Below are 14,068 nucleotides of genomic sequence, written 5' to 3' on the forward strand. Positions count from 1 at the left end.
GTGATTTAAGATAAGGAACATTTTTTAAGGATTTTTTAGTACATGCATCAAAATGTATAAAATTGCCCATGGAGTTACATGAATTTATTAATTTATGATGACTTTTCCAGGTTTACAAATCACACTTTTAAAATCATGTTTTTTAAAACAGTGGTGCAGGGAGTGGATTATAATTAGAAATAGCTTGTGTTAAAACAATAATAAAAATAATAATAATTAAATATAAAAATAATAATAATTAAATAATAAAGTAAATAAATTAAAAGTTTGCTGATGCCCCCTAGTGGGCCCTGTCCCCCTGTTCAAGAACTGAAACTAAATGAATAAACATTTTTTTATCATTAAAATAAAGCTAAATAAAATGTGCATATTAGATGTAGGCTAATGTAAGACAAACCAAACGTTAAATTTTCAAGGAGTACAATTACTAACTAAAAGTAAAATTAAGATAAATTGAACATAAATGGGCGAAACAACCAGACATCACTGCGAACACATTGGTCAAAGCTAACACGGTTATGTTAGCATTAACGTAATTGAGGGAACATAAAGATGTATTAAAATAGCAATATAATGTAATGCCAATAATAAAAAAGACAAGAAGCTAAATTAGCTGTCTGAAATAATTTTCGAATGTATTGCAGCTTGCCAGCAGTCTTTCTAAATCATGTTTATTTCTAGGTCTGCCTGACGCCTAGATTCTGGTTTAATTATCGGCATGTGGCAAACACACTGTCAGTATACAGAAGCGTAAAGAGACTGGGCATTCCAGACAGGTAAGCCATCTCATTTTCTTCAATAATGCTCTATGCATTGCTGATTTTCTTTAGACGCATGTAAAAAAAAAAACGTGGTTTGTTGAACCACAGTATAATTGGATCAATCTTTTGTATACCAACTATATTCCCTCCTGGCATCCTCATTACATTGACATGTTATTTAAATAGTCTTTACCCACTGTTTTTCCATTACTTTACTTGCTTTCTTTACAGATAGCTGCATGTGTACTCTTTGTCACAACGAGGCAGTGATATTTGTGTCTCTAGCCGCAGTAAAAGTCTTCCTGTCTACTCTGATTAGATGTGTTTGCTCTGCTTTCCCAGTCACATCGTGCTGATGCTAGCCGATGATATGGCCTGTAACTATAGAAACCCCAAACCAGCCACTGTATTCAGTCATAAGAACATGGAGCTGAACGTGTATGGAGATGACGTGGAGGTGGATTACCGTGGATATGAGGTGAAGCTGCTCTTGGTTTTAACCAAACCATCACTAATATTGGATACTAGTAGGCTTGTCATCAATTCTGCCAGAATTTTTTTTTCTGTCAATTAAAGTACCCCTAATAATAATTTTGAAAATGACCTTTCATGCAGTGTATAACATAACAACTTAGTTGAAAAAAATCTGTTTTTCTAGAAATGACCGTGACGCCCACTTCTCTCAAGTGAAAGAGTCGACTCTAAATCATTGAAACGAATTGTTTTAAAAATGAATCCCATGCCGTTTCATATAGATGTCAACATGAAACATCAGCATATCGCCAGCCCACTTGTTGGTCTTTTCACTTTGGTCTAAATGAAAATGCAAATTCATTCTTTGCCACTAGGTGCCACTTTTGGAGCATTAAAAATAGCAGTTTCCCCGGTAACGCTGAACACAATGCTACAGTGATGAAATGAAAATGAGACCAATCTGACCAATCACCATCAGCAGAGTCATGCAAAGGAGGGGTTTGGAAAACCTAATCATTAAACAAATGGTTTTGGAGTCAAATATGCAAAGAAAATTCATATTATAAAGCAAATAAATAGTTTTTTGACCTTGCAACCTGTTGTTGGAAACCCAATTATAGGGGCACTTCAAAATGTTTCTAAACAATGTCAAAGAAGAATCAACTTTAAGTGAACGATTCAATCCTTTAAAGGACAGTCACTTTTGAGTTTTGAGACACAAACCTAGACTCTGTCTCTGCAGTCTTCACTTGCCTTTTGTGGCAGGTCCTCTTTTCACAGCATTTCTTTTTATTTTGCAGGTCACAGTGGAGAATTTCCTGCGAGTCCTGACAGGGCGCCTCCCCCCCAGCACCCCTCGATCCAAACGTCTGCTTTCCGATGACCGCAGCAACATTCTCATCTACCTGACAGGTCAGAGCGGTAACAGCCTCATTACTGGCTTTTTCAGTTCCTCTATTTTCTGAATCTGTGGGTCTCCATTTTCACAGGTCACGGCGGAAACGGCTTCCTGAAGTTCCAGGACTCGGAGGAGATCAGCAACATGGAGCTGGCTGATGCCTTTGAGCAGATGTGGCAAAAGAGGAGGTAATTTTAGAAAGAGCTGCAGTGAACACGCAGTAACTCTGGAATTTTAATCAATATATATATTATATCTCGCACAATCACAATCTTGTAAAAGATCTGTTCTGTTAAACGAATGGCTGTAAGTATTAATCCCACCGGATGTCCATGGATATAACTTTTTATGCGCTTGACAGAGCCACTTAACTTTGGGTTGTTCCAGGGAACTTTCCACCATAACGAGTATACTTTAAGATAAATGAAAAATCAAATTCAATTTATCCTACTAGTAGTAAAGTTGAACAAATTAAAGCCGACAACTATCTGCAAGCAAGCACTACTCGCATTTTATTCCGAAAATTCTCAAAACGTCTTCATACAATTGCTAGTTCTGATTTTCAAATTTGACCGACCAAGCGGCATTTAAAGAATGTTCATATAACAGTCCAAGAGCACTGAGACTTTTCATTTTCACTTAAAGGAGCACACCACTTTTTAAAAATAATCTCATTTTCGAGTTTCGAGTTGAGTCTTGTATTTATATGCACATATGTATTTGAAATGTTTTGCCAATATCAATTAGGGCCCTAATTGTCTTCTTACTTCTCTAATAGGGTAAGTCCATTCCTGACAATAGTAATCAATTTATGAGTCTTGGTGTTTATTATTAATATATTAATTTTGTATGTACAGTATTTTCAAATATTTTTAGGTGTACCAGCTGATGCTGGAATGTTGGTTTTGAGTCTACTCCAAATTTCCCTACTAGGGATATAAAATATATCTATTTATTAGTCATGAATCATTCATTTAATTGATTTGTCCACAAACCTGGGATGCAAATCATCTTTTTTCTGAAGACTCTGCTTGTTCAATACAATATTTAAGAGTAAGTCATTGAAGCATTCACTCAACTGATTAGTAGTGTCTTGGTTTCATTTGAAAAGGTCTTACTTAACAGCATTGCGTCTAAATGTAAAAAAAAAAAAAATTAGTTGAATGCTTATTCATCCGCTGAATAAAAGCAATACCACACATCCAGTCGTATCAGCAAATGTGTTTTGTACAGCTTAATCATTTATATAATTTGCGCTTTTGATAGCAAATTGCAGATTGACCAGAACAAATTCCAAAACACACCTTAAACGATTTTGAACATAAAACATGCAGTCTAGCCTTCATCGTGTGGCTCTTGGCCACGGTATTGATGTACATAGCCGAGGCCATGCTGCAGCTGCGTAACGTATTAATTGTGTGTTATGAATGCTCTAATAGGCTGTTTAGGCTCCAGCGCAGTGTAAATATTGTGGGAGGCTAGCGTGAGGTGCAACGAGAGCTTCCTCTCTTCCCGTAGAGCATACAGCACAGGATGTTTTGTGCCTGTCAATGTGGTAATTGCAGGCTTGATCCAATAAATTACTGAAGCCCCTTTTGTGCTTCATTGCTCCCCCATTACATCTCAGGTTCATGCGATGCCAAACCTTCTCATTCTCTCTCTCCCGCTCGTCAGTGATGACCAGAAGTGGTTTCTAATTTTTATTCTAAATTTTATTTTGTGAATGGAGCATTAATGGATGCCAGGTTCTTGGTTACCGTGGCAACAGCTGGCAGAGGGTACTGTGTTGGTTGTATTGCGACCGTGGCTCAGACAGCCTTGAGCCCTGTACTGCAGGTCAGCTCTAGCTTTTACTGCTTCATGATCTGCTTTAATTACAAGCGGTAGAAGATTGCAACATTATCCAAGCAAAGCGATTTGAATCGGACGAGAATCAACCAGCTCTAAAACTGCCTCCATTCTTTGCAGGTACAACGAGTTGTTGTTCATCATAGACACATGCCAGGGGGCCTCCATGTACGAGAGGTTTTACTCACCAAACCTCATGGCCCTGGCCAGCAGCCAAGTGGGAGAGGACTCGCTCTCAGTGAGTCAAACCTTCTGCTCTTGATCTTCTTCTTATCTGATAATTAATATTGTAGCGGTCAAATATTATTGCAATTCCGCAGGACCTTTGAAAAAAAGTCATTGAGATGAATATCATAGACAACAGGATTTTTGTAGCTTAAATGAAAAAAAAAATAAATAAATTGAAAGTCTTCAAATATAGATATTTCAGATTTTTACAAGAAATTAATAATTTTATTAATAAAAGTGGTAATTTAAAGGCCCAGTTCACACCAAACACAATGATAAAAGATAACTGTAAGATAATAATATTACCGTCACACCAGCGAACTATATCGTATGTTTATTCTCTTCTGCTATAAATTTAAGAACAGGATGGATTCTGATTGGCTTTCATCAGAAGTAGCTGTCAATATTAAGTAGCTGAACTGTTTCCTGATCACCAAATCAGCGTAGTAGAATTACGATTAGAATGATTTCTCATGGATCATGTGACACTGAAGATATTACAGTAAATAATAACTGTTTGATATTGTAGTAACATCTCACAATATTCTAGGTTTTTTTACCTTAAAGTTTGAACTTAAAGAAAAAAAACACATTAACCAACCTCAAAGTTTTGACCAGAATTGTATTTTTACAATTGAAATTCACACTATCATGGCAATAATTTTAATAAAAGCATACTGTTTCAAAAGAGAGAAACTGTAATAGTTTTTGTTGCAAAAAACCTATAGCAAATTTTTTATTGTTTAATGTGTTTGCATTTGTTGTGAACAGACTAAACTAGACTAGACCAGTGATTCACTAGAAAACCCTGAACATGTATAGTTAATACAGATTATGGAAATAAAATTGGAATTGGTTCACCTGTATTGTTTTGTTCATACAGCACCAGCCAGACTTGGCAATAGGGGTCCATTTGATGGACAAGTACACCTTCTACTTACTGGAGTTCTTGGAGGAAGTTCACCCTGCTAGCCAGGCCAACATGAACGATCTGGTAAGTGTGTGTGTGGTGTTTTTGTATAATTCTAGCCAAATTATATGGAGAATGCAAGGTTTTGTATAAGCATTTCCCTTATCTAGTAGTAAGAATTGAACTTAAAAAGCGTCCATCACAAAGACATCCTGTAGCCTCAGATGAAAAGAACGGCCTTAGTGGACCACTCTTAGCATGTCACTTTAAACAGAGTGGCTAATACAGCTGTAGGTCAGACAGCTTTGAAACAGTCAGGAGGGAGACCTTTTCTCTGAAGGCCTGTGTGAGTCTGAGTTTCTCTTCCATTCATCTGAGTGGTTGAGTCCCACCAACTCCCACAATCCATTTTGATCTCTCCTGCCTCCACATCCTCTCGGCTTGGCACAGTGCTTCCTAGATCAAACAGGTCCAACAACAGCCTCTTTTCTAGTGCTTTTTTGTTCCCCTTGCTCGTCTCTCGCTCTCTCTCCATTCTACTGGATTAGCAACGATATTATTGATTTCCCGTGGGAGAAAGAGAGGGGTTTTAATGTTGATAGAAAAGGGCCACTTGAACTCTCATGAATGATCTCTCGCATGAATGATCTCTCTTTCGCTGTCATCAGAAAGATTGCAGAATGTCTTTCTGGCTTTTACTGTGCACTGGGAATAGGTTTTGCTAAAAAATAATGATCTTCTGTTTGAATCAATGACTGAATTAGGAAAAACTAGGTAGGTTTACTTAACATGTATGCATTTAAGATGGAATGCATCCGCGTTATAACGTTACTGAAACACACTCGGTGTTCACCCACCTGTTTATGTTCACTTAAGCCATAACGGTATTTACTTGAGGTTCTTCAGCTCACCCTATCTCAAACCTGAGGCCATTGTTTCTGATCGCTAGTTTGCCTTTTTAGTAGCCTCAGACTAGATATGCAATCCAATCGCAATCCAATGACAGGGTACATTTTGAAAGACAAGACAGTTAGCTTAGCCTTTAGGATGTATTTTGTATGTCCCATAGTCCTCAAATAACATTCTAGCCCCATCTCGTCTTGTTGACGAAGACGCTGCATAAATTTAGTTCCATTTTTAGCATTAGATACTATTTTTAGCTTGTCAAAATCATGCCTTAGTTTGTTAACAGATATTTTAACACTAGCTAGATAAATGAGTAACACTGATCAAAGTGACTGTAAAGACATTTTTCAAAAATATCTGTTTCAAATAGATATTATTTTGAATTCCCTCTATCTTAAAAAAAAAAAATGTCCAAAAATATTAAGCAGCTTTTTTTTTCTTTTTTTAAAAATGTAGAGTAATATTTGAATAATTTCTGAAGGTTCATCAGTAATTGGTAGCCTAATAGCTTCTTAAGCTCTGCCATTACAGAAACAAACTGTATTTGATATTATATTAACAGATATAAAAACGTTTATATTATAATAATATTTCACAATATATTATATAATATAATAATAATAATATTCAAATAAAATAATATTTCACAATATATTATATACAATATTTACTGTAACATTTCTGATCAAATAAATTCCTTGATGAGCTCTTTCAAAACATTTAAAAATCTTTTGAACAGTAATGTAAAGGGTGAAATGTCACATCACTGCTCACTTTTTATTATTATTATTTTCCTGTTGATGTTAATTATAGGCTGTCTTCACAGTGGACTTGCTTGACTGTGATGTTTTCATTTGTAGCTGCTTTTTCTTTTCATCCAAATAGTCAATAATTTACAAAACTGCCTAGTCTTTAATCCTGATTTTTGTCTTTTTTGTTGATTTAGCAGTTGCTTTAGCAGTAGTTATCTATTGCATTATTTCTCAAATGTTTTAACATAGATTTAGCAAACATTTTCAGATGTTTTGGGTAAATTGTATTAAAGTTTTTTTTTTTAAATTCTTGAATCATTTTAAAAACAGTAATATATTGACATGTTTACAGTTTTGCAGACTAAACTATGCAGTCGTTTTCTTTTTTTGGACATGTTCCTGTTAAATCATTATTCATATGCGCATGCAATATTCCAACGGAAAAAAAAACTCTATCCATTTCCCAGTCATGATCTCGGTTCCCAGCAGGTCAAAATTTCCATTCTCTTCACAATCAACTGTAAACTCTCATTCAAGTCTGGCTCCATTCTGATACAGAAAGTCCACCTTTCACAATCCAATCATTTCCCAGTGGATAAAATCAGACATTATTGAATCTCATTGAATATGCAGTTTCGGGATATTCGGTGAAATGTGTCATATTATGGAAGAGAAAAAAATGAATTGTGAATGCTGAATGCAATTTCAGCACACACCTCGTTCCAGCTGGACAGGATTGAGTATTAAAATATTTTATCCTGAGGTCACAGTAAAAAAAAAAAAAGATGATTTAGAGCTTAGGGTGGATTAAGAGTAAAAAGTCCAAATTTAGATGTATTAAATGTTTAAATAATGGCCTAAACCTTAGAATGTGGACACACTGAGAAACAAATGTTTAATCCTTTAGAATTGAATGTATATAGGGTAAAATTTTGATTATACTTGTTCTACGTTTATAAAAAGGTGGTTGCATTTTTCATGCGTATATTTCTTCTGCAAGCTGATTTTTATAAGAATTTTGTCTGTTTTTATAAGAATTCACAAGATCACATATTAACGGCACTTTCTTGCACACCATGGCTGAATGTGCAGGAACAGATGTTATTTAAATGGTAATTTTTGTTCTTTTTCTTTGCATTCATTTCTGACAGCTTGCAGTTCTATTAAACTGCAAATCCATTTGGGAGTGAAGGCGCTTTTTAGAACCCGCAACCCGTAATTAATCTCTTTGTTTGTGCGTCTCAGTCTCATTTGACTGATAGCTGCGTGTTTGTTTCAGTTTAAGGTGTGCCCGCAGAGTCAGTGCGTGTCCACTCCGGTCACCGTGCTGACCTGTTCCAGAGGATCCCGGGAGCGTTCTCATCACTGACTTTTTTGGAAGTGTCCGCAAAGTGGAGATCACCAAGGACACTATCCATCTGACGTCCTACGTAAAGCCGCCAATACAGAGGTGAGACTCGTTAGACTCTAAATGATATTGAGCATCACAGTTTCCTGGGAAAATGCAATGTATCTTCTTTAGTGAATTGAGTTAATTAGCCCATTCATTGTTGTCTTTGTTGGACACAAAGCACGATTGTATATAATATATTGCAGTTGGCTTATACTGCTTTTGTAGTCATTGAAAGCCTAAATACTAATAGACAGTAATTTGCAGTATAATGTGTGTGGGGCCGGGAATCATGCTACATTCTGTTCATTGGATGGATGGATGGATGGATGGATGGATGGATGGATGGATGGATGGATGGATGGATGGATGGATTGACTATCCCTGTAATATGGAAGCTTGTCTATCCATATGGATGGATGGATGGATGGATGGATGGATGGATGGATGGACTATCCCTGTAATATGGAAGCTTGTCTATCCATATGGATGGATGGATGGATGGATGGATGGATGGATGGACTATCCCTGTAATATGGAAGCTTGTCTATCCATATGGATGGATGGATGGATGGCTAGGTACTAACTTTAAATTAGAATTGTGTTTTTATACCATGGCAGAAACAGTCTTTCATAATGTGTAGTTTAATGTAAAAAAAACATTATATAATATTATATTACAATATTATAATAATGATAATAACAGTAAAATTCTGTAAGATAATTGTTTACTTTCTTCGGTCTGGCATAATTAATGTTTTTTAAATGAGTGTTTAACGGTTATAGCAGCAGCCTTAATTAACCCAGTTTGAATGTTCCAGAGCAAACAGTCTAATTTAATGAAGCATTGGGAGCATTGTGGCTGTTCACTATAAAAACCTTATTAGGAATATTGACTCCTTTAATGACCCATTAATGATTTCGCATGCTGTGTCACCATGGTTATGGTGATACCTGTCAAATCAGATCACACACGTTTCCAGTAAGATAATTATAACTACTGTTGTTGTTCACTTTTAATGTTAATAAGACTTCAGGAGAAGTTTCATATACCTTTTGAACATTTTTTTGTTTTATAAATGGTGTAGTTTTCTCTTTCTCTTTCATCTGCTGAAATCCATTTTGCTAGATAGATATATCAAATTGTAAAGTGAATTTCTTATAGAAGCTATTTCTTATAGAAGCTATTAAGTTTCAAATCCGTCAAACCTTCTCTTCAAAACAATCGCAACGTCCTCCCGGTCTGAACATGTTTAGTGTACGTTCTCACTGTGTGAACTTTAGCAAGCGGAATTATTTAAGCGTCCTTCAGAACCTCACTGTGAAGAAAGTAGCTGCAAAAGGCTCCATCAGCTTCAAGTCCAAACAAAGTGCTCAAATAAAACAAGAGGAAAATGTACAAGAGGGTGGAGGGCAAAAATAAGAAAAGCCTTGTCTCTGATGAGATCTGTGCTACTGCAGTCGACCTTTTCTGTGGTGGGCTGAAAGTAATATGAAAGAGATTGCACAGGGGTTTCTGACTACAGTACAGTAACAGTTACCTGCGATGTAGATCTGATCCTGTATCCAGACTCCAGACAATTCTGAATATTTAGATGATTGTTTGTTGTTGTTGTTTTTGAAGAGTTACACTTTTCTTCTTTTTTTATACATATATTTTAGATGGATTTTAGTCACATCCAGAACTACAGGGATTGTCTTTTCCTAGTGATCCTAGTGATTATTTTTTACAAAATAAGCACAAATATAAAAACAATACTGGTTTACTTGCCTTAATGTTAACTCTCGGTTCTCGGATTCTCGGTCGTGTATATTTTTAACAAAGTGTCGGTGCCTAATTTTGAGTTAATGGTATGAGGTTTGCAGTATGACATAGATTTAAGATTAGTTTCTTTGTTTTTTGGTTTTTAATGAACAATCATCAGGACCCATTTCTCATTTTTTTAGGTCCCTATTTTAAAACGGTTCACACTGTTCTTCTAACAAACCTTCATCTTAGCACAGCTGTTAAATTCACCGAAATGCATTAATACCAACTCAAAAAAGCAAAGGTTGTCAACCAAGGTTGTTTCTTTTGTTTCTATCAGAATTCACTGCTGTGTACGTTACATGATCTATATACAACACAATTCTTAAGTTTAGCCTTTTGTACAGATGGTAATGAAATTCAAAACACCATGCACGAGGTTATGTAATTTTAGTGGGGTTTCATTTTTTAGTTTGGAAATATATTTCACTGCAGTATTAATGTAGAAATGTAGCATATTGCTGTCTTGTTCAGTTTAGTATTGCTCCGTTATGTTTTGAACACAGGTTTAACAGTGTTACAAAGAGTATTTGCGTTTAGGTGTTATTTTATAGAAATTTTGGTGGTGGTTGTCTATGGGAGAAAATAATTCAATCCGATGGAGTCATTGAATGCATTTTGGGCCAAAGCGATGATAAATGATCCACAGTTTAGCCCATGAAGAAAGTCGTTGTGTTCGCTGTTAGAAGGGTTTGGAAAAAGCGATCCAAGTACTGATAAATAGGTGCCAGGGACCGGAAAAAAACTGTAATAACATTGCGTTGTGAAACATGTAGGCCACAAGATGGCAGTAGTATGTCTTGGTTTGCTAATCTGAAAAAGAAAAACATATTTTAGGTTTTCTCTGCTGTCAAACTAATCTGTAATGCAGTCAGCATGTGGATAAAACTAGATAAACGCATATTAGATTCCTCAGCATCATAGTAAAGTGAATTAACTTTATCTAGTGTAGCTGTATTGGAATAGCAGCAGCACATGATTAAAATCAAATTACATTTACACCTAAATCTGAATCCTAATTCTCCTAAAACTGCAGCGTTACAAATTATCGCATTATTATTTCGTTACTTACAGTACAGGTCAGATTATGTAATCAACATTAAGCCTTTCTTCAAACTAATCTTCAAAGATAATTTATGACTAATTAGCATGTAAATGTAATTTAGCTAAATCATTCAGTTCTTTCCATGTACTTTTTTTTTGTAACACTTCATTATATGGCCTCCTAACTGATTGCTTATTAGCATGCATATTGCTAGAACATTAGCCATTTATTAGTAGTAATTAAGCACATATGAATGGCTTATTCTACATTCCTATTACCTTACTAAATATTCATAAGCAGCAAATTTGTAATTTATTAAATGGAAAAGTTGTAGAGTAGTTAATAGTAAATAATTGTTCCCTATTCTGAAGTGTTACTGGCTTTTTCATTAATATCGCAATAATGTATTGTCTTGCTTATTTATTTTGCTGGTTGTTCAATGAGCAAAAGTAAAGTCCGCTGCAGGCATACACAATTAGATAAGTGATCACAGGCATCCCTTATCATCTTGAGGCTGAATTGTTTGGATCCGCTGAAGTGTTCTTTTAGCTTTTTTGTTTGTTTGTTTATTAGTTGGAGGAGGGAAAAAGTCTGGTTTATTTAATATGCCAAAAATAATAAGAATGGCAAAACAAGCCTCTGTTTTGTTGTTGTCTAAACTAAATCTAATTGAAATTACTTTTATTTTCCCAGTAGAATTAATGAAAATCACTATTTGTTTTTCCTCAGGCTAAACCAGTCAAATTATCCTGTGTCATTTGTTTACATCACATGATTTAAGGGAGCCGTTCCGTAACACTTTAAATTAGGGTACACATTTACTATTAAGAGTCTTCCTTCAATAAAACTAGTTCAGTTTAGGTCTTTAAGGCATCTAAAATATGGTCATGCAAATTAAGTCTTTTATCAGTACAAATAAGCAGCCAATGCACTAGTCTTTTGCGCTCTAATAGTGGGAATTGGTTCTTTTAATAAAGGTTTAACGATATAGATTAAGAAAATTAATCAAAATGTTTGGGTAATAACATCAGATTTGCATTTTCATCATGTTTTCACCAATAGATCCTCTGCATTGAATGGGTGCCGTCAGAATAAGAGTCCTCACAGCTGATCAAAAACATCACAGTAATACACAAGCAATCCACTCAATCAATTGTAAAGTGAAAAACTGTGTTTCATGAAAAACAAATCCATTATTAAAGAGTCCTAACATAAAACATTGCTTCTGGCAAAAATACCAATGCTTTATTCATACCAACTCTTACTTTGGTGAAAAAGTCCTTGATTCCTGATTCTGAAAAGTTAACTTTATCCATAATATTGCTTTCTCCAGTGAAATAGGTCAACATATTACAAAGCATGTGGATCACTTGCATTGTTGATTATTGTGATGCTTTTATCAATTGTTTGAACATTTTGATGGCACCCGTTCACTGCAGACAATCCAAAAAAAACCCCCCAAAAAATCGAATATACATTTTGATTTTACATGGACTGAGTGTAAATTTCAAACTTTTTTGCGTGAACTACAGTTTTAAATGCACAATCCACAACAGCAGATATAGGTATCTTTTTGACAGACTGTGTAGCACCTGTATGTCACTAAATCAGCATAGAATAAAAATGTATGTATTTTCTACATTTCTAAACGTGAACCATCTTCCTTGCAATCACAGATTTCTCTCTGGTGATGTACGCCAGACTTTTCCAAACATTTAGCTAATACACCCCTTTATTAAAATCATCTGCAAGCTCGCATTCAAATCTGCCTCCGTCCAATCAACAACCAAGGAATAGAAACCAGTTTTTACTCAACATTTGTTTTTTCTTGTTTGATAGTCGGTTTTACTCAAATGTATGTCACAATAGGGAAGAAAATATATGCTACTGCTGTTTCATTGCGGTTGCAGGAATCATAACAAGAAAAAAAATAAATCTAAAATAATACTAAATAAAGGTAATGGTTTTAGTTTCGTTCTTAATAACTGACATTTTGTGCATACCAAAGAAGGTTAGGTTACTGGTTCATCAGCCTATGCACTGAACAAGCTGTCAAACCGGTGCTAGTTTCCAACGGTGACTGTTGCTTTGAGAAATGGAAGTATACTCTCTTTCCCCACCGTCACAGGCTGTCGTGACTCACTATACTGGCACATCTGTGGGTGAAACGGCAGCATATGCACCTGAGGGGAGGTCTCTGTCCCCTGTCTCTTGCTGTCTTATACAGCTGTCATGCATGGCTGGCGTCTCTGCTCTCTTCTATCATCAGACTGCCTTGACAAGGACATGTGTCCGGTTTCTAATGCCTGGTCACCTTGTTCTCTCTGTCTGAGCCTGTGACAGTATGGACTAGTTGTGTCACATCTGGAGCTGTCATGTGGGAACAACATACCCATGTGCGATTAGAAATGGACAGCTTTCACTTAACCTTCTTTCATTACCGACTTTGACTGTCTTTCTTCCAAAGAGTGAAACTGGGGGTTTCAAGTTCCGAAAGAGTTTCTTCAAGAAACATTTCTTAGAATTATGAATGTAAAAAAATAAATAAATGTTTATAGATGTAAATGTATGTGTGTGTATATATATGTGTGTGTGTGTGTGTGAGTGAGCGTATGTGTGTGTGTATGTATGCATAATCATTATTTTAAATTGCAATATTTCACAATATTACAGTTTTTTACTATGTTTTTGGCAAAATAAATGAAGTCTTGTTGAACATAATAGACTTATTTCAAAACAATTTTGAAAATATAACCAGTTTTGTGAACCATTCTTAAAAGAGTGACTCACTCACACCTGCAAATTGCATATTGAAAACATTTTAATCTTTTCCTCACACAAGGCTATTGTATTGGTTCAGGGAAACTTCAAATATAATTTGACAGCCGCAGGTTTACTTTTTATAGTCAAGTCACATTTATTTATATAGCATTTTATGCAATACATATTGTTTCAAAGCTACTTCACATTATAATAAACAATAAATTATGAAACAAAAAAGCAGCTCTACAGAAGACAATAGTGTCATTCATCTTTTCTTTTTTACATT

At 35.3% G+C, this 14,068-nt stretch overlaps 1 protein-coding gene across 1 annotated transcript in view; it reads left to right on the plus strand.

Moving 5' to 3' along the window:
* Positions 1–14,068, plus strand: part of LOC122341256 (GPI-anchor transamidase-like) — a 45,086-nt gene that overhangs the window by 7,404 nt on the left and 23,614 nt on the right. Inside the window, 9 exon segments of the mRNA XM_043234625.1 lie at positions 682–776; positions 1,104–1,239; positions 2,036–2,147; positions 2,225–2,321; positions 4,102–4,219; positions 5,093–5,203; positions 8,057–8,093; positions 8,096–8,116; positions 8,119–8,227. Of these exon segments, the coding sequence (XP_043090560.1) occupies positions 682–776; positions 1,104–1,239; positions 2,036–2,147; positions 2,225–2,321; positions 4,102–4,219; positions 5,093–5,203; positions 8,057–8,093; positions 8,096–8,116; positions 8,119–8,227 (836 nt within the window).

The sequence above is a fragment of the Puntigrus tetrazona genome, unplaced genomic scaffold (genome assembly GCF_018831695.1).
Source record: "Puntigrus tetrazona isolate hp1 unplaced genomic scaffold, ASM1883169v1 S000001182, whole genome shotgun sequence".
Lineage (NCBI taxonomy): Eukaryota > Metazoa > Chordata > Actinopteri > Cypriniformes > Cyprinidae > Puntigrus > Puntigrus tetrazona.